Genomic DNA, 18,816 nt, shown 5'->3' with positions numbered 1-18,816 from the left:
TATTGTTTGTCGCTGAATTTTAGACATAAGCTCGTGGTGTGAAATTTTACTAGTTTGCTCCGTTGAAGTTTTAAGCTATGATCTAGTTGAACATTGTTTCTTTAATTTGAGTTATAGAAATTCATATTATTTAGGTTTTTCAAGCTGGCGCTCGTCATGGCGGTACTATTACACATCCCTAGCAAAGTATCGATATCTTTGAGCTCTACGAACTGTAGATATCACGAGTGTCATCACTATTATTGAAACTTCTGTCCAAGGAAGACGTGCAGAAAAACGCTTATTCGCGAACAGCGACTAATTCGCTGATCTGTGGCGATAATCCATTAGCATGCATAGACGCCAGCACGATCCGCGCCCAGCGAAAGCGTAATGACGGAGAACACAGAGAAAGGAGCGAGCGTAGAAACGCCTCAACTGGCGGGGTCTCAGCCAAATCCTCCGGATCAGGAGCCACTTCCACTGACCGAGATTCCGCCAATTAAGGTAAAGAGCGAACGACCGGACGCAGAGGTGGAGGCCAAACTCCGGGCCATGAATGCCAAGATCAAGTCGGAGATGGTGACTTTGATGCGGAGGAGCAACAGTAATGAACTGGGCAACAGGGACGAGTCGGGGGACAGCGAGAGCTCCGCATCGGCGGACGACAAAAAGGACATTAAGCCTGTAAAGTCCTCGAACGAGATCCTTACCGAGCTATTCGGCGTATTCAATGCCTATCCACCAGAGGAACTTCTAGACAACAATCTATTCAAGAAAAAGAAAAAGGTGAAAAAGGAGAAGAAAGATAAGAAGGATAAGAAGGCCAAGAAAAAAAAGACGACCAAGTCAGATGGCGAATGCAGCGACTCGGAGGCGGAAAGCAAGCACAAGCATAAACGTAAGAAGCACAAACATAAAGACGGCAGAGTCAAAGACAAGGAGAAGGAACGGGACCGCGATAGGGACAAATCCAAGGAGAAAGATAGGGACCGGGAAAAATCTAAGGAGAAGGATCGGGACCGCGACAAATCTAAGGAGAAGGATCGGGACCGCGTTACCGACAAATCAAAGGAGAAGGATCGAGACAGGGACAGAGAAAGGGACAAATCCAAAGATAAGCTTACGGCAGCACAATCTCCCTCCGAGAAGGAGAAGGAAAAGTCTGAGAGCAGGAAGCGCATCGCGGTGGAGCCTTCCAGTCATTCCGAAAAGCGGGAACGACATGAAAGGGAGAAGCATCGCGACTGGGAACGAGAAAGGGAACGGGAAAAGGAGCGTGAAAGGGAAAGCGTCCGCTCCCACAATAGCTTTTACAACAGTCATCGTGAAGCGGATCGCTCGAAAGGATCTGAATCAGCGAGCACAAAGTCACGGCAGGAACACGATCTCTCCGATATCTCGCTCTCCGATGAGGAGTCGTACCTCCGGGAAAAGGCTTCCAACGGACGCAGACGGGCGCACAACAGCTTTTATGATGGAAAGGAGGAACCCTCGGTTTCACCCAGACGGAACGTGCGCGAATCCAACACCAGGAGGAACCGAAAGTCAAGATCTCGCTCGCGTGACCTCGGCATCGACAAAAAGCGCTTGCTCGAGATTGCGCGACGAAATGCCATTAACATGTTCAAACGGGGAACCATGCCCGGTGTGGCTAACATGACGGCAGAGGTCAAGGACAAGGTGCTCGTCAAGATGCGCTACGGAGGGCGCACTATTCAAGATCTTACCGACTTCTGCAAAAAAATCTCCAACGGCGACGGACTGTCAGATCTGAGTTCTGAAGAGGAGTCCGATGTGGACAAGAATGGTAATGCGAAGGCCTTTCATCATCCCTTTCAGCTGAAGGAGCGCGAGCCAATTGTGATGCATATACGAAACTCAACCGCGCTGGTTCCAGCACCACCTCGACTAGACGAGCAAACAAAGGCCATAACCATGCAGTTCCCGGTGTCATCGGGTCAGACCCATCGCAACAATGAGGTGTGGGTGCCGGTGGATCCTAAGGACTCGCTAGTGCCGTTGCCCTCCCTACCGCCAGCAAAACAGGCCACCAATATGTTTAAGGAAACGCCGAAGAACGTATTTGCGAAGTCGATACCATTGCAGGAGCAACAGGAACCCGCCTTTAAGCCACTGGGAGGAGCAGTCGTAGTCCCACCCTTAGCCGCCACTCAGTTATCCACTGTTCCTCAACCCGCCCCGTTGACCGTCCCCAAAGAGCTTGTCCCTCCGGCTGTTCCCTTCGTTCCCGAGGTGCCCATCCCGTCAACGTCACCCGTAGCACCGACGCAAAGTCCTTCCATTTTTCCCGATGTTACGCCGCCTTCCATGGACGTATCCAGCATAATCACCCAGCGTCTTAGTGCCATTCGACGCCTGCAGGTGAGCTCTAGAACCATTTGTCATTTCAACGGTTAGCTTCATAATCTTGTTTATCTTAGGAAAATCCGGCCGACTCTGAGGCCTTAAAAATGATGTACACTGCGCATCGCAACATGTCGTCGTGGGCCAACTCAAAGCATCTGCCCGGTCAGTTCACGGGAAGCACGGGTGCCCAAGTGATGAAGGCCCATGAGCTGAACAGCGGTCCGCAGCTGTGGGTGCGCAAGGACCAAATGACTTCCACCAAGCCGGTGACTGGGGGCATGGGCATGGCGCTCCTGCAAAAGATGGGCTGGAAACCGGGCGAGGGACTGGGCAGATGTAAAACTGGATCATTGCAACCACTTTTGCTGGACGTCAAATTGGACAAGCGTGGCCTGGTGTCGCGCGATGATTTAAGACCGCCGCAAACGCGTGCACCGGCTGCCCAGCGAAGAAATAAAAACATGGCGGGACCAATTGGAGCTGGCCCCTGTCCAGCAGTTCAGGGTGCGGGACCTGGACCGGTGACGCCCACGCCGCTGGTCACCCAGGATAAGCATCCCGTGTGTGTGCTCAACGAACTGACCTCGAAGAACAAGTGGATGCCGCCGCAGTATAAGCTGCGTGAGGATATCGGGCCCGCTTACAACCGCTCCTTTCTCTTTTCGGTCGAGGTTAACGGACAGACCTTTACGCCGGATAGAGGATGTAACAACAAGAAGGAGGCGAAACTCAATGCGGCCGCCTTATGTCTGCGAGCTTTAGGCATCCTTCCGCCCAGCTAGTGATCGACAGTTGAATAGGCTAATTTCTAGATAGTGAATATAAGTGAATCCCCACACTGTACATAATAGTAGCCCTATGTTTAAGTTGTAAAGTCTTGTTCGTCTCCTTTGGAGCGATGACAAATATAGTTCTAACATCAAAAATGATGTTAGTTTGACTAAAATTACTGATATTTGATGTACCCCTAACGTTATCATTTCTATCATTTATAAACTACTTACTTTGATGCTGTCTTTCATATCAGTTATAAATTACCTATTTACTTCTAGTTCCTTTTAGAAATCCAAGTTTCGTATTTGAATTAGTCTTAAAGATCTGTTGTTTCTTCATTAAATTGAATATTTTAATTTAATTAATTCATTGATTTTTGACACTCTAATTTTTCCAAGTGTAATGCCCGTTATTTGGAAGAGGAGCTTTAACGCGCGAGCTTTGCTTACTCGCCCGCCTAACGGGGCTTTTGCGCAACTACACAAACAAAGCCAGCTGTTCCATCCGAGTGGGTTAAACAAGAGTGGGCCGTGTGGACAGAGACTGGCAGTGGATGTGGTAGTGGGAGTGGGAGTGGGAGCATCGGCGCTGCAAGTTCCAAAAGATTGCTCCTCGACGAAGGTCAGTTCACGCGCAAGCTCGAACTTCGTCGGATGGCGAGCACGGACCATTGGATTGGCTAGCAGGCGCAGCAGAAGGGGCCACAGCGAACAGCAGCGAGCAGAGGTCGTCACCCGGATACAGACAAAACTTTTCCGAGTGCCCCAGTCCTCGTCGCCCAATTCCCCAACAGCAGCAGCAGCATCATAATCACTCAGCATCCAAAAATGCCTCAAAAACGTGCACAATAATATTTGTTGTGAAAATATCCAATGCCAGCGTGCAAATGCTTTTGAGCCACTGCGTCTTGGCATTTGGTGGATGTGGCTGCGGATTTGGATGTGGTTTTCGTATCGAGGCACGCAATCACAGCCCGCGTAGCTCGTAAAGTTGCATAATTACCGCACATGAATGGCTGGCGCGTCGAATTTGGGCGTTGCAGTTGCAGTTGCATTGGCCGCATATTGCCAACGTTGTCATCGCCGTTGATGCACTGCCGCATTTTCGCTGGCCACTTTGTTTGCGGCTAACGCCATGGAAACGTGCCGCACCTGTGCGATTTCCATGTTCGTGTGCGATTTCGAAAATGGCAGCAACAACAGCCACTTCCTGGACCTCCATCATCCCAACTGCTGGCCCAGCGAAATGGCCCAGATTCGCCTCCAGTTCTCCAACTGGAATCTAAAGGTGAGTGCGTGATCCGTCTAAATGGGATTTAAGATAGGAAAAACTACATGTCCTTGGTATTCATTGTCTCAAAAGATTCCCAATCTCTAAATCAATGTAACTTACCCAATTTCTTACTCTGTGCCTAGCTAGTTGCTTTGAATTTCTCTCACTGTAACAATTGCAACTTTTCACAAGTGAAAGTTGTGTGTTAGCCATGTTTTCACAATCGAGCCACTTGGGGCTTAATTATGCATAGCATGGTTATTTTCCTGCCAACCCCAAAGCTTTGGGGAAATTGTCAATCTAAGGTTTTCCGGAATGATAAATTTTTTAAAACACTGTTCCTATTACGTGAATAATTATCGTTATTTATTTTCCATATTGACATTCAAAGACACATGTCTAGGATATAGTATAATATATCTTGACCATTGCCCGATCGATATCATAGGCAATCCAATGAGTTTCCAGTAGATAATCACCTTCAGGAAAGGGTAGAACCTTCGTAACTCTGTGGTTAACAAAGTCTATGGGAATCTTTTCGACAATCATATCGTGCTATAGTATAAAATAGTAGAAAATTAATAATAATAATACACAATACATATACTCACTTTGAAGGGGCAGGTATGATTAATATTCGAGTAGGAATTAAAGAAGTCGTAAAAGTATTTTCCTATTGGGCTCGAATCAGTGTTTCTTAAAAATCTACACGCATCCAATGTTACGTTGAACATGAAGGGTCTGTAGCCGTTAAATCGCTTATATAGTATTAAAGTGATCTGAATATTTTGACAAATAATGGTAAATGTTACTAATTTGTTTAATATTCACATACCTTGGCCTTTGTAATTGGCGTTTTGAATAGGTTCACTTTTGCGCTTAAGTACTTATAGCTCCGATTTGCAGACCTTATATAGCAATATTCAAAATCATCGAAACTTTTGTCGAACGATGTGCACTGGACGTTGGTGAACTCAAATTTCGAGGAGGAGGCCTGTACGAAAAAATCGATTAGTTCATGCAAATTTGAAGTAGCAACCCATTTAGTCATGAGAAGAATTACTAAAAGGCAGCGTGGATTCTTCAACATCGTGCAATAAATGTCACAGCATAAACTAAACTGAATTCGTTTAAAAAAATATATTAAAAAATAAGTATTCCCAATAACTAAATCAAATTGCGTTTCATAATAATAAAGCACGAACTCCAATTATTCAAGGTAATTTAGCAACGCACAGCGATTCGATTAATTGGTTGGTTTCTATAATATGACAGTCAATTTGTTCGATGACTTAAATATGCAGCCGACTAAATCCAGTGAATTCATTTCAGATCTCTCCCAACGATGGACTGCCCCAGAAGATCTGCAGCGACTGCTTCACCAAGTTCTGCTCGATCAACGCATTCCGAGTGGCCTGCCAGGAGGCACAGCTGAAGCTGTCCCACATCTACGACAAGATCGATGCCAGCAGCCTGGAAGATGAGGAGATTGGACAGGAGGACTTGGAGCCAGCGGAAGAGCATCAGGAAACGGAAACAACCAAGCCAACAACGACGGTTTCAGCCGAAACACAACCAAACAACACTGCCAGTGATCCCATTGAGATTTTTGTGGATGCCGTAGACATCGACGAGGCGGAGGAGGAGGAGCAGCAGCAGCAGTATGATGAGGAGGAGTCTGCTCCCCCGCAACTGACCATTAGCTACGCCTGCAAGTTCTGTCTGCGCCCGCAGGAGAGCTACCAGCTGCAGCAACTCTTGCTGGAGCACATCAACGCTAGCCACGATCCGGAGCAACCGTACAATTGTCCGGAGTGCGAGGCCCGCTTCCAGGACGCCGCCTCGCGCACAGTGCACCTGAAAAGCAGCCACGTGGAGAAGCAACATGCCTGCGGCGTGTGCGGCAAGAAGTACGGCGACAGGCACAATCTGCGCCACCACGTGGAGAAGTACCATTCGGAGACGGACTTTGAGTGCTCGCTGTGCGAGAAGCGCTTCTACACCCGCAAGAGCCTCAACTACCACATGAAGTGGCACAATCCGGATCGCCAGTTCAAGTGTCGCCACAGCGGATGCGAGCGACTCTTCATCAGCCAGCGGCATCTCATGTGCCACGAGGCCACCCACTCGGGCACCAGTTCCAGGAAGAGCGAGCACTGCGGCTTCTGCGGGAAGAGTAAGAATCACCAATCACCAATGAGCTGAATATTGCGCATACGCCATGTTGATCACTGTTCCTGTTGATTATACTATCTCCTCTTTACAATCTATTAGTAAACATTATTAAGTTTAGATACCCTTTTATTCACACAGCATTCATCCATCTGAAGACCCTTCGCTGGCACATTTACCGGCAGCATGGCGGGGAGAAGCCCTACAAGTGTGCCAATTGCACGGAGGGTAAGTCAAGTTGGATCCTCTAATCCGGGGACACCTACACCAGGATCTTCGGTACTTGGTACTGGAAGACCCATCGATTTGAACAACTCACAAACATGAGCATTAACCACCATATATCAATCTGTCGCATCATATATCAACATTCTCACATCCAACGAGCGCTTTAAGAACATAGAAACTGGGCCAAGACCGGCTGCTTCTGTCGCCCTATATAGTGTGTTAGTCAAGCCAAAAGCAACGGTAAAGATAATGGCTAACCCAGCTCTATTTTGTACACCTTTTTAGCCATCGCATGCGATTAACGAACGGCAAACGTTTTGTACTTTGATTTCCACATAGCCACCTAGCTAGCGTTTTAACCAATTAAACCAATCGAACCCAATCAACCAAATGCATAACCAACTCCATCCACCGTACGAATCCCTGGAGAGCAGCATGCCAGCAATCACCTAGCTAATCGTCCTGAATCTAAGGAATTTCATCCATTACTTTATCATAGTTTTATTTTTCTTCACAAACTTTACTTCCTGCCTTCAGGACGATACATTTTTCCGAGTTTTCTACTTCATGACACCCTCTACGACTAGCCATCCGTTAACTATGTGCCAATGGATGCTAAACCCATTTCTGTCCAATTCCACAGTCTTTGCATCCTATGCGGAGAAAAGGATTCACATGCTGGAGCGGCACAGGGAGAACCTGACTGCCATCGAGCGGAGCGAGTGCATGCTGTGCCGCCAGCCCTTCTCCAGCGAACCGGATTTGATCCACCACATGTCCGCGGAGCACTTGCAGCGTCCTGTAGCTCCCATTATCGCTAACAACAAGCGGGTGCTGCAACAGAAGCGGGAACGCCAGTACTCCGGACTCTTTCAGTGCGGCAGCTGCAGCCAGAGGTTCAACATGAAGTCCGCTCTGGAGCGGCACGCCGCCGTGCATTCCGAGAAGGATCGACCGCACGCCTGTCCGCACTGCTCCAAGCGGTTTAAGCGCGCCCAGGACATGAAGTGGCACATCAAGACCCACGAGAAGGAGAAGCCTAATGTGTGCGATGTCTGCGGCAAGGCATTCGCCCTCAAGTATGTGCTCACCCAGCATCGCTTGAGTCACGAGGGTAAGGATGTCGCATGTACATATGTATGTATCTTTTGAAACATCTAATACATCAATATTTTCCAGTCTTGGAGAAGAACTTCAAGTGCAACGTTTGCGGTCGAGCCTATCTGTTCGAGAAGTCATTGCGGCTGCATCAGCGAACTCACACGGGCAAAACCTACTACAAATGCGATCTCTGTCAGGAGAGATTTGTCACGCACATTAAGCTTAAGAGTATGTATGCGAAATCACTCAATGATGCACTTCCATATCATCACATCACTTCCAGCTCACATGCAAAAGACACACGCCACTCAGCCGCTCTCGGCGGACCAGCCTCTGGATGATCTGATCAACATTGTGATTTCCTAACCAAGTGGAACAGCAAGTACAGCGCAGAAACTGCAATGCATTGGGAGCGTAGCTCTCGGAACTCAAGCCTAAATAGATTATATACATACATGTACCCTCCATCCAATTACACTTACTAGACCATTTATGCACGCAGCGATCTCTGGAACGTGAAAGTGCTTAGAGCTTTATTTAGTGGATATTCCGTAGGCCATAACCCATATACCTATATCTCTGTCCATTTCTTCGATCGGTCCCCAAGGCGCTTCAGCCGCATATCTCTTTCCAACTCTGAGCCATATTAATCTCACAGAACGCCTTTAAACAGTCCCAGCACATACATACATATATCCATTTGACCACTTAACGATAAGAATTAAGCAATGAGAAGAAACAAGATGTTATACGAGCAATCTAAGCTTCGCGGCGAACTTTTAATGCTCAAGAAATGCATTTATTTCCAGATGAAACCGATAAGTATTTACAATAATTACCGAAAATGTATAAGAATATTTAAAATATCAATATACTATGGATTTTAATATGTGTAGTTGCAGATATATTTACCAAATTCATGTTCCGAATAAACATTCATTTGACCAATGTTTGAATTGCCGTTATTTTTTTAAGTGGGCGGCAGAAATCGATTGGTTTTGACAACTTGCCCAAATACACTTTTTTGCAATGATTTCAAAACTGGCTTTAAAGTAGCTTCAAAAAGTTAGTTCCACTTTAATGAGTAGTGTAGTGCTATCTGAATAATTTATTTGATTTATTATAATTTTCTTTAGAACAGTTCTATCTAGAAAACAGCCAAAAGCTGCCAGCACTCCCGTCGCCCACATACGATAGTTGCGACTCGTGACTGCGTGAAGAATCGGTGACTTATTACCTGCGGCCAAAATTCGCCCATCTCTAGAGAACGTGAACACGTCAGTTTTTAGTTTATAATATTTATAAGCGAAAAGTTCAGTGCACAGCGGTCGCGATTCCGAACTAGAAGTGGCTGAAATGCCCACGGGGAGTACCAGCTAAACTCCATAACACACAGACGACCAAAACAATCAGCTGACCAAGTCAGAAATTACCGAATAATCATCGCAGACGGCGCCGCAAGTTTACCAAAAACGGACGCAAAATCCATAACAGCGAGCTGAAAATAAAGCCGCCAGTGAAAGTGGATGTACAGGAGGGGAAGCGGTGCGACCGTAGAGATTAGCAGCTGCCACGCCAAGCAGATTCGACGTGCGTGTCGATTGGGAATCAACTCCAAATCACGCCCACACTGGTTTTTTGCGGGGGCATCTAAGTACACGTAGCCATCGTCATGGCCTTGCCATTGAGTGACCTGCTCATGATCGGCGGCGGCGAGAAGAAACTGGCCGCCTGCCTGGTGCTGCTCCTGCTGGAGCTCTTCCTGGAAGGTACGTCCTTCAAATCCTTATCATCGAGTGCATCTGAAATACACGTCATTGTTTCTCGCTCAGGCGCCGAGTCGACGGCCAGTCCGGCGGATATTGAGAACCATCTGGAGCTGGGCAAGGAGTTCCTCGCCCGCGGACAGCTGTCGGATGCACTGACGCACTACCATGCAGCTGTTGGTAAATATAACTGGCTTCTACACATGAAAGAATCTGAATATCCATGGCACTTTATTTATATTCGTTAATTCACGAGAATTTACATAACATCGCTTTCAAAAATTTCCATTGAATTTAAATGAATTTAAATATTTTATAAAGATTTTAATTATTTTTGATAAAGAAATAATAGAATCTTATGGTAAACCATTTTTAGCAAATGCCAAGGTCAACTCTGTAGTCATTTCCATATAGAAACGCAATGGATAAGCAAACTTGTATATTTTGTCTTGAATTTTATGATTAAATTAATTTGGTAATCTTTTGTTTAGGACTACATTCATTTGTGCAAGGATATTCCAGCCTTTCTATGTCCTCGTCATTGATTAAACCTATATTATTTTCACAGAGGGCGATGCCAACAACTATCTGACGCTTTTCAAGCGCGGCACCGTCTATTTGGCGCTGGGCAAGACGCGCTTTGCCGTCCAGGACTTCAGCAGGGTGCTGGAACTGAAGCCAGACTTCACGGCCGCCCGCATCCAGCGGGGTGTAGTGCACATGAAGAGCGGAGAGTACGAGCAAGCGATCCAGGACTTTGATCAAGTGCTTCTAGAGGAACCCAACAACGGCTTGGTGATGGAGCACTACTCCCGCTTGGCACCCGCCCAGGAGCAATGGGTCCTTGTACAGCAACTGATCCAGTACAGTGATCACCAAAACGCCATCCCCATGATCACACAGTTGCTAGAGATCTCGCCGTGGGCTGTGCCCTTCCGACAGGCTCGCTCTGATGCCTACATTGCAATCAATGATCCACTGTCGGCCATTGCTGACTTGCGACAGGTGAACCGTCTCACCCAGGACAGCACTGAGGGTCACTACAAGATTGCCCAGCTGCTGTACACAATTGGCCACGCCACAAATGCCTTAAAAGAGATCCGCGAGTGCCTGAAGTTCGACCCGGAGCACAAGCTCTGCTTCCCCTTCTACAAGAAACTACGAAAGGTGGAAAAGCAGCTGGTGAACGCTGAGCAGGCGCGTGAGGAGAAGCAGTTTGCCGAGTGCATAGCCGCCGGAGAGGCAGTGCTGCGTAACGAGCCGGAGGAGACGATGATCCGGTACGAGGGACACAAAGTGCTCTGCACTTGCTACACCGGCGACGAGCAGTTCGGCAAGGCTTTGCAGCAGTGCAAGGAGGCACTGGATATTATGAAGGATGCTCAGGTCTACTGTGATCGTGCTGACGCATTGCTGGGCACCGAGATGTACGACGATGCCATACACTCCTTCCAAGCAGCTCTCGACCTGGAGGAGAGCAACACCCGCGCGAAAGAAGGCATCCAGAGGGCGAAGAAGCTGCAGAAGCAGTCAGAACGCAGGGATTACTATAAGATATTAGGCGTTAAGCGCAGCGCCAGCAAACAGGAGATTGTGAAGGCCTACAGGAAGGCGGCGCAAAAATGGCATCCGGACAACTTCCGGGACGAGGAGAAGAAGGTGGCCGAGAAGAAGTTCATCGACATTGCCGCAGCCAAGGAGGTTCTCACGGATCCCGAGAAGCGTCGCCAGTTCGACAACGGCGAGGATCCGCTGGATCCTGAGAGCAATCAGCGTGGCGGCTTCCATGGCGAACATCCGTTTGGACACTTCCAGCACGGGTCGCCGTTCCAGTTCAAGTTCCACTTCAATTAGTCAGCCAGTAGCCATTTGCTCTGTGATGTCCTAGCCGCGATCCCCGATATCCTTCAACGATTTTACACTGTTTGTTTTGTTCATTTAAATGGCGTGTAAATAGTAGCATAAAGCATAAATAAACCCATGGTCCGTTGTCAGAGAGTACCACAAACACACACAAATCGCAACAAAACACACTGAGCACTTACATTTAATTAGTTTATTTAATACAATACAATAATTATAATGTAGTACATTTTTCTAATTATGTATAAAAAGAAACAATATGCGAGAAACAAGCAATTAAAGACTTGGCAATTTGAATTGAATATTTCTTAGTTTTGAAAATGTTTGGAATTGAAAGAAGTCTTAAGGTGCAAAGTCTGCATAAATATTCCTTCGCTGTAGTCTGTGATTTAAATGCGGGGAGTAACCAAAGCCAAATGTTGTCCCGTGAAATGAACGCTTCTCAGGCGTTGGGTGTCAATACCACGTACACCATGGTGGCCAGCATCACTATCACTACCAATATTATGTAGAATTTGAGATTATATTTTTGATCCAACGACACCGCCAGTGCACGGAACTGCGCCATGGGCGAAACCTGGTCGTGGTGTCTTACCAGAGGTTTTCTAGCCAGCGGCGAGAAGCGACTCTTTTGGAATTGGCTCCTGATGGGTACTTCCTCGACTTCGGACTCGCTCTCCGTGTCCATGGGTTCGCCTGCGTTGTCCGGCTGATCGTAGAACTGATTCAGTTTTGGATATAGAGTGTTTACTGCGGTGGTCGGCTGGAGCAGGCGACCACGGGCCAGATTGGATCCACTTACTGGAACACTCTGTCGCTGGCGAATGGGTGCTGGAGATGGCGCTGGGCCGCCAAAAGGCCTAGCGGATCCGCTGAAAGTGTTTCTTGGCGAAATGGGTGACAGTTTTGGATTGTATGCAGATGCCTCCTGGTAGCTGGTCGAGTTTAAATTGGTTTGGGTCAGCAGGGGACGCGAAAAACACAAATCTGTCGGTCTGTACGTCGGGGGTTCGCTGCGTGGCTCGTATGTGGGAAGTGAGTGAAGAGTGGCGGCTGGCACATGGGGTCTTTCGTAGGTGTAGCTGCGTGGTATATCCTCTTGTTCGAACAGCGGCTGGTCAACTTCGCGTGTGTACGATGTGGTCAGAACTCCGGATTTGGTTAGAGAAACATAGCGTCTAGGCTGTTGGTCCTTGGAGTACTTAGTCCCCGGTGAGTCCACCATGTAGCAGCCATCGTCCTCCGACTGGGAGCTCATATCCGACACCGTGGTAGTAGTCTGCACAGATCTTCCCGAGATCGAGGTGTTGTCGAGTCCATAGGCGATTGTGCGACGACTTTGCTCGCTGATCTTGTTGTTGTTACTGCTAGTGCGGCCTGCACTCTTGCCGGGCGTACGACGCACTGGCTCCGATGTGGGCGTCGTTACCTGGCTGCCGTGTACGGTCTCACGCCTCGGAATCGCTTTCTTACTTGCAGATTTGCTTTTGTTCAGCGGAACTCCGGTGATTACGGACTTCAGTCGGCGAATGATGACGCTGCGGGTGCTGTCCGTCACGGGAACACCGGGCAGGCCGTGCTCCAGGCATTTGGCCAGCAGCTCCTTGTTGCCCAACGTGTCTAAGTAAGCAAGGTCCGACATTATTTATCGTCGTGGTGAAACTCACAACACACAAAAATAGCAATGTCGTCACAATGGTTGCTGTTGTCTATTAGTGATGGAACGACAGCGATAGGATGTTCAACCTAAGAGAACGCCTATCGATTGCTGCTATCTAAACTAATATTGTTTGACAAACTGTAGCTAGATTTCATAAACTGGAAGAGCTGCGTACGAAAGTAAAAACATATTTTAACAGCAGGCAGAAGAACAACTTACTTGAAGAAAAACTTATGTCGATATTTTATGTGTAATCGGATAATCGCCTAATGTGCAGTGTTATAAAATGTCTAAAACGAAACATTCACAACAGTGCTGCCAGACTTGGTTGGATACGCTTTCTGTGGTTTATTTCAACTAACGCCCTACGGTCACACAGTTAGTCTTATGAAAATCGAACGCGCAACAGGTGTTCAATCGCAAACAACACACTCGAATTAAACGAATCGGCGCGCGGAAAGCGCTCGCCAAGCCAAAGAAAATTCCCAAGTCGCAGTGCGGAAAACTGAGGGGTTATAGCATCGCAACATAAACAGTGGATTGTAGGAAAACAATCTTGAATCATTTGCACCTGTTCGGCGACCAACATTCCTGCACTTTTTGCTTTTCTGCGCCTGCGTGTGTGCCTCATTTCGTTTACCTTCATCGTTTTCCCTTTTGTTTACCTCCATCGCGGGTGTTTTTAAAGTTTTTGGCATCGATTTCGAGTAGCAAAGAAACATTCGACAATTTGCTGGCTGCAATTGCAGCATATTTTCCATTTAACCAAGCCAAGAGCAAGGGAAACAACAACAAAAACGGTGGCAGCAGTAGAAGCAGCAGCATAAACATAAACCAAAAAACCGGTTAAAGCGGACAAGAGCGAGAAAGGCGCCCCAAAAAAGAGCAAGCGGGACAAAAACAAACACATAAAACGTGAAAAACAACAACGAATCAAAGTAGATATAAATACTAAACGAAAAAATAATATCTTCGTATTTTGGTTTTTGTTTTTTTGTTAGGCGCAAACGGAAAATAAGTGCGTTTGTTCTTTGTTTAAACGTGTTGACATCGAGTTTTCCCCTGTAAAATTCCTTATCTTCCGATCGATTCGAAAGTGAACGAGTAATTGCCTTTTTGGTATTTGGCTTATTACATTTCGATATTGCTATTGCCCAAACTCAAACTCTGCGCGTGGCCGCCTTCTTATCGGCATTCCAGTTCACCAGTCCATTGCACCAGAAGAACTACCTGTTGCCGCAACAATTAACACCAGGTGAGCAATAAAACCAACCCTTTTTACACTTCTGCAGCTCAAAGTGCCCAATAGGACCACCGGGTATTCTTTGAATATTGTTTACGTTGCACTTGCAACGAATTCCCAGGAATTGTTAGTCACAAAGAGCATTTGAACAATTGTATTCATGAAGATATATTTACTTATAATTAAGAATTCCTCTAAGGAGAAAGCATGTGGGGGTTGTAATGAAAAAACTAAAATTTTCAAACTAAATGTTAATATAGGTGCATACATATTTGGTGTTATTTTTGGAGAGGCTTGTATCAAATGAATTTGCTGATTTCAAGTAGTTCTGAATGTTATTTATTGTTACCAATACAATTTGTGTTGGGCAACTCATTCTATTTGGCCGATCATTGCCTATATTTGGTATTGCATGATAGCCAAGTCACGTGAGAGGCCTTCCATTGATAAGCCAAATCACAATTGTTAACAAAAGATTAGCCGAATGCCCATGACATTAGGCAAGCCAAATTGGGGGAATTCGCCACCGCAGTTCATTGACACAACCTTTGGCTGCTGTTTTCTGCTGTTTTGCTGTTGAACCCGCTCAACTTTCACTGGAAACGGCGGCTGGGCCAAAAGCGGCATAAATCAGCACGAAAACAACACACGCGACAAGAAAATGTTGTAAATGCCAAAATTGAAATGCAGTCGCAGGTTAATAAAATCAAATTTGTTGCCCGCTTTTGTTTTCTCGTTTTCATCGCTCGTTTTCCATTGCCATTTCCATTTCCATCTCCATTTCCATCTCCATTTCCATTTTGATTTAATTTAATTTTACTTATGTAATCCCTGGTTAATTTCCAAGCATCATTAAGCCGCGAAGCAAAAGTCTCTTTTGCGCCAGCAAACTGAAGCACACGAGCGAATGATTATGAGATAATCAGTAAATTGCACAAGACCAAATGAAGTCATGAGAGTTGAGTGGATTGCCGAGTGGGATTCAACTCGAATCGAATCGCATGGCATCGATGGAGCTCCAATTTGACACTAAATTGAATGAGATAACAGATTCGAAAATGATTTATCTCTATCAATGTGGCATATAAGACTGAGCAGCTGGACTCGGTTTTAGCCATTTTCATTTCTTGGAAGCCTTAGTTGTTTGAAAATTTCCCAATACCCATTTCAATTCCGTTTGCAATCCCGAACCCATATGACTCATAGCCAAATGCATTTATTCATTCCAATCTTGCATCTACTTATTGCCAGAGCTAGACATGAAAAACAAAACCAAAAAACTAAAAAACAAAAAATTCCTCAATGATGAAGAAAACAAAATGCCAAATATTCCCACCAAAAAAGTTGATATATGCAGAAAATACAAAACAAGCGCCCAACAACAACAACAGCAACTTTTATGAACAGCAAAACTATGCGCATAAAAAAGTTATATAAAAAACACGTTCAGACTCCAAGCCGCTCGGTGCGAGCGAGATGGCGCTATCAAGTGGGTTAGCCGCCTGCATGTGTGCGTGTTTTCGTATCTGTGTGAGCCACGCTTCAATTGCAAATGCGCCCAGCAAGCGAACAAAGTAGAAAAACGTTAAAAAAAGCATTGACGCAGATACGCGCGCTGTGTTTGCCGTTGTTGTAATTGTAAATTCTACAGGTTTCTTACTTGGTATTTGTTTGTTTGTTTCTTTGTCCGTACGCCAGTGTGTGTGTGTGTGTTTTAGCCGTTGTTGCCTTAATGGCAGCAAAAGCAACAACAACAACAGCAACAAGATCGCTCTGCAATTTTACGCCAAAGCTAAAAAGGCGAGCGATCGAGCAAAAATCGAAGCGATCGAAAGGCACAGCAAGAAAAGTTGATATATATTGACAAAAAGCCAGATTTAAATCAATAAAAAATTTAGAAAATTAAAAAAAAAAAAATCACCCCAGTGGGGTGACAAGGAAGTCAGCTCCATTCGTAGGCAAACCGGGCCAGTTGTCGAGCACTGTGGGCCGAAAGGCGAAACTATCTTAGGAGCTAACCCCTGGCGATAGCCGCTCATTTAAGGCATTTCCAGAAAGTGTTCTCGCCTTGAAAGATATTAGATTTGTGTTCCAAACAAAGCAGCGGACAAATGTTAGGAACGAAGAAAAACAGGCTAAACTACAAGCTATTAAGCTTGAATTGCTAGAAATTATATTAATTGGCATGTCTGTACATTTGTGTCTTATAATGTACAAAATATAATGTTTAGTTTCTGCTGTAATATTAAGTTAGTTACCCAGTTTTATTTAGACCCTATATCCACTGTGCCCGTGTTTATGCCCCAACAAAAGCAACGTTGCAAGCAGGGGCGAGTTGTAGTGCTGGACTCGAACCCCACCCCCTGGATCGCCCCAAAAGTAGCCACCAAGCATTCGTCTTAACTTGGCCAACAGCTTGGCGAACTTGCCGTTCGCCTCAGCTTGTTTCGCTTTGTATCGGTTCGTATCGGTTTTGGATCGGATCGGTTTTTGTTTTGCCAGTGTGTTTGCACTCGTATTCGTAATTGTTTCATGAAACTGGCCAACTTCAACTGGCGAGGGTGGCGGTAGATCCCAGGGGTATGGCCAATAAGGGGGGGTAGTACGACTACGGTTAAGAAAAAACAAAAAAACAGGTGCGCAGTGCGCAAGCGCGCTCGCATTTTTGGTTTTGCTTACTGGTTTTTTCGGTGGCTTCGATTTGGGGCCAACTGTTTTGCGCTTTTAATTATGGTTTATGTGTCGCTTACGAACACCGATTGCTAAACCGTCGATCGCCGATCGGCATACACTTATCCCATAAGCGGTACACATACCCATATAGATATATGGATATATAGATATAGTTATATGTCCAGAGCCACGGCACAAGGTTGCCGCCAACTGACACGAGTGGAGGAGACATGTGGGGCCATTGAGGTTACTGCTGGCTACTTGGATACTTGGCCACTTGGATACCTGGCCACTTGGCTACTGCTAATTGTGTATTGCCTTCTGGGCGGATCGCCATGGAATTGACTTGAGGCGGGAGCCATTGGTCAAAGTTATTGGAGTGGAAAGCCCCGATTCGAAGGTGAAGTCGCTGGCTTTCCCCTCTCGAAAAATCAGGCTAAAAATTCCTGACCAGGTAGGTGATTTTATCAGATAAGGGGCGTTTTGCCTTGCTTTCGAGTATGAACGGCCCTGGAAATTCCTACTTCGATAAGTTTTTATTGGCCTTTCCTAGGAAGACTTGCTTGGAAAAACCTCTAAAATCATAACCATAAGGGAATATTCCTTGAAGTATGGCTCTTTTACAATCCTTCGTAATTTGAGATATTTCCAAAGTGCGGCGTTATTAGGAACCTAATGCCAAATGTTTCATATCAGTACGTAGATTAATTCGATAGCTCGGTATTTGGATTAGAATCAATTAGCCTTCGAGTTGCAGTCGAGGGTCTTTTATGGATTGATATATTTGTTTTGGCTGCCTTTGAGTATGTACCTTCTTATCAGCTCTTGTTACTCATTCTAATTTTGGTGTAAGTGAATCAAAGTGGCTGGTGAATCATGAACGAAACGCTGTAATAAAATTAGTTTTAATACCTGTCCGCTTATCTGCTGCCTGAAAGGTAAACAATGTCGGGAGACACATGTATCTATCTGGTGACCCAATTTGAGTCATCAGATACATGGGCACGACAATTGCATCCCGGCGAATGGCGGGCTAAAGTCAAGGCATCGCGGTGCATAAGTCACACGGTGTCTTAATAAATATTAGATTGCGGCAATCGCGCAGCTACAAATGTATCTGGGTAAAAAGCGAGATTGTATCTCGAGTCGAGTTACGAGCGCACGCGTGTTTCTTGCGCCTTTGTGTTTTGTTTACACTCGATTGCAAGTGCAATTTGTATCTGGCGGATACATTCCATGCCACACACATGTGCTTTGCATATAAAAGGCCCGCTCAAATGGCCAACTTGGCTTAACTGTAACTGGCAGTGATGACATTTCGTATCTGCTAGATACGCAGCTACACAGCTATCTGGCGGATAGCTGAAGCGTAAATGCAATGCACGCACGCTAGCAGCAAAAACAAATACGACAAATAACTCTCTGCCTTATTAATATTTATCAATTTGTTATTTAACTGGCTTCGATCTCTTTGTCCGCTGGCTGAGGCAACTTTTTGCCTCTCAATTTGCATAAAGCCCGATAAAAGATACGCTTGTTTTTACGTTTTTATAAGCCGACTTGTTTTTGAATTGGCATCCAGTTTTTGTTTCGTTGCTGTTCAATTGCCAATTTGACCTTATTAAGTATAATTTGTACAAATACATTGCGTGCGTCTTAATTAATTGATTTGTTTTAAGCTGAAATTCCGCCGCTTTAACCCATAAATATTTAAT

The 18,816-nt window shown here is 45.8% G+C and overlaps 6 protein-coding genes across 11 annotated transcripts in view; 4 read left to right on the top strand and 2 right to left on the bottom strand.

Annotated features, from left to right (window-relative positions):
• Positions 1-241: 241 nt before the first annotated feature.
• On the top strand, positions 242-3,295 carry LOC6607084 (protein SON). The gene is made up of 2 exons (XM_002031836.2): positions 242-2,364; positions 2,424-3,295. Exons 1-2 carry the CDS (start codon positions 373-375, stop codon positions 3,129-3,131), a joined length of 2,700 nt encoding a protein of 899 aa, XP_002031872.1. The 5' UTR covers positions 242-372; the 3' UTR covers positions 3,132-3,295.
• A 341-nt stretch (positions 3,296-3,636) lies between these two features.
• LOC6607082 (zinc finger protein 2) lies at positions 3,637-8,846 on the top strand. 4 transcript variants are annotated; one of them, XM_032723624.1, is made up of 6 exons: positions 3,644-4,410; positions 5,728-6,571; positions 6,709-6,795; positions 7,439-7,924; positions 7,975-8,124; positions 8,180-8,846. In XM_032723624.1, the coding sequence occupies exons 1-6, from the start codon at positions 4,258-4,260 to the stop codon at positions 8,260-8,262; spliced, it is 1,803 nt and encodes a 600-aa protein (XP_032579515.1). In that variant the 5' UTR covers positions 3,644-4,257; the 3' UTR covers positions 8,263-8,846. The 4 variants fall into 4 exon arrangements, with proteins under 4 accessions (XP_032579513.1, XP_032579515.1, XP_032579514.1 ...); XM_032723625.1 differs by having other exon boundaries at positions 3,651-4,410; positions 7,439-7,909; XM_032723622.1 differs by having other exon boundaries at positions 3,637-4,410; positions 7,975-8,846.
• Positions 4,740-5,631, bottom strand: LOC6607083. Its single transcript, XM_032723628.1, has 3 exons — positions 5,231-5,631; positions 5,007-5,174; positions 4,740-4,950 (listed from the first exon to the last, which is right to left on the bottom strand). Exons 1-3 carry the CDS (start codon positions 5,483-5,485, stop codon positions 4,795-4,797), a joined length of 579 nt encoding a protein of 192 aa, XP_032579519.1. The 5' UTR covers positions 5,486-5,631; the 3' UTR covers positions 4,740-4,794.
• A 330-nt stretch (positions 8,847-9,176) lies between the features above and the next one.
• LOC6607081 (dnaJ homolog subfamily C member 3) lies at positions 9,177-11,827 on the top strand. The gene is made up of 3 exons (XM_032723626.1): positions 9,177-9,665; positions 9,729-9,842; positions 10,231-11,827. The coding sequence occupies exons 1-3, from the start codon at positions 9,569-9,571 to the stop codon at positions 11,514-11,516; spliced, it is 1,497 nt and encodes a 498-aa protein (XP_032579517.1). The 5' UTR covers positions 9,177-9,568; the 3' UTR covers positions 11,517-11,827.
• Positions 11,704-13,241, bottom strand: LOC6607080 (LEM domain-containing protein Bocksbeutel). Its single transcript, XM_032723627.1, has 2 exons — positions 12,121-13,241; positions 11,704-12,020 (listed from the first exon to the last, which is right to left on the bottom strand). The coding sequence occupies exons 1-2, from the start codon at positions 13,165-13,167 to the stop codon at positions 12,018-12,020; spliced, it is 1,050 nt and encodes a 349-aa protein (XP_032579518.1). The 5' UTR covers positions 13,168-13,241; the 3' UTR covers positions 11,704-12,017.
• Positions 13,242-13,560: 319 nt separating this feature from the next.
• The window catches only part of LOC6607079, a 33,079-nt gene continuing 27,823 nt past the window's right edge, over positions 13,561-18,816 (top strand). Inside the window, exons 1-2 of one of the 3 annotated variants that reach the window (XM_032720427.1) lie at positions 13,569-13,727; positions 14,187-14,440. The gene's annotated coding sequence lies outside the window, so the exon portion shown is untranslated. Of the gene's footprint in view, positions 14,441-18,816 lie in introns of all 3 variants that reach the window. The other 2 variants (XR_004361974.1, XM_002031831.2) reach the window with 2 other exon arrangements.

Source organism: Drosophila sechellia, chromosome 3R (genome assembly GCF_004382195.2).
Source record: "Drosophila sechellia strain sech25 chromosome 3R, ASM438219v1, whole genome shotgun sequence".
NCBI classification, from domain to species: Eukaryota; Metazoa; Arthropoda; class Insecta; order Diptera; family Drosophilidae; genus Drosophila; species Drosophila sechellia.
The sequence above is the reverse complement of the archived record's forward strand: the minus strand, read 5'-3'. Positions and strand labels throughout refer to the sequence as shown.

Coding starts and splice junctions, on each gene's coding strand:
- LOC6607084 (XM_002031836.2), top strand. CDS start 373: ATGACGGAGAACACAGAGAAAGGAGCGAGCGTAGAAACGCCTCAACTG. Junction 2,365..2,423: donor GTGCCATTCGACGCCTGCAG/GTGAGCTCTAGA, acceptor TGTTTATCTTAG/GAAAATCCGGCCGACTCTGA.
- LOC6607080 (XM_032723627.1), bottom strand. CDS start 13,167: ATGTCGGACCTTGCTTACTTAGACACGTTGGGCAACAAGGAGCTGCTG.
- LOC6607081 (XM_032723626.1), top strand. CDS start 9,569: ATGGCCTTGCCATTGAGTGACCTGCTCATGATCGGCGGCGGCGAGAAG. Junction 9,666..9,728: donor GCTGGAGCTCTTCCTGGAAG/GTACGTCCTTCA, acceptor TTTCTCGCTCAG/GCGCCGAGTCGACGGCCAGT. Junction 9,843..10,230: donor GCACTACCATGCAGCTGTTG/GTAAATATAACT, acceptor TTATTTTCACAG/AGGGCGATGCCAACAACTAT.
- LOC6607083 (XM_032723628.1), bottom strand. CDS start 5,485: ATGTTGAAGAATCCACGCTGCCTTTTAGTAATTCTTCTCATGACTAAA. Junction 5,175..5,230: donor CGCCAATTACAAAGGCCAAG/GTATGTGAATAT, acceptor CAAAATATTCAG/ATCACTTTAATACTATATAA. Junction 4,951..5,006: donor ATCATACCTGCCCCTTCAAA/GTGAGTATATGT, acceptor TTTATACTATAG/CACGATATGATTGTCGAAAA.
- LOC6607082 (XM_032723622.1), top strand. CDS start 4,258: ATGGAAACGTGCCGCACCTGTGCGATTTCCATGTTCGTGTGCGATTTC. Junction 4,411..5,727: donor TCTCCAACTGGAATCTAAAG/GTGAGTGCGTGA, acceptor AATTCATTTCAG/ATCTCTCCCAACGATGGACT. Junction 7,925..7,974: donor CGAGGGTAAGGATGTCGCAT/GTACATATGTAT, acceptor AATATTTTCCAG/TCTTGGAGAAGAACTTCAAG.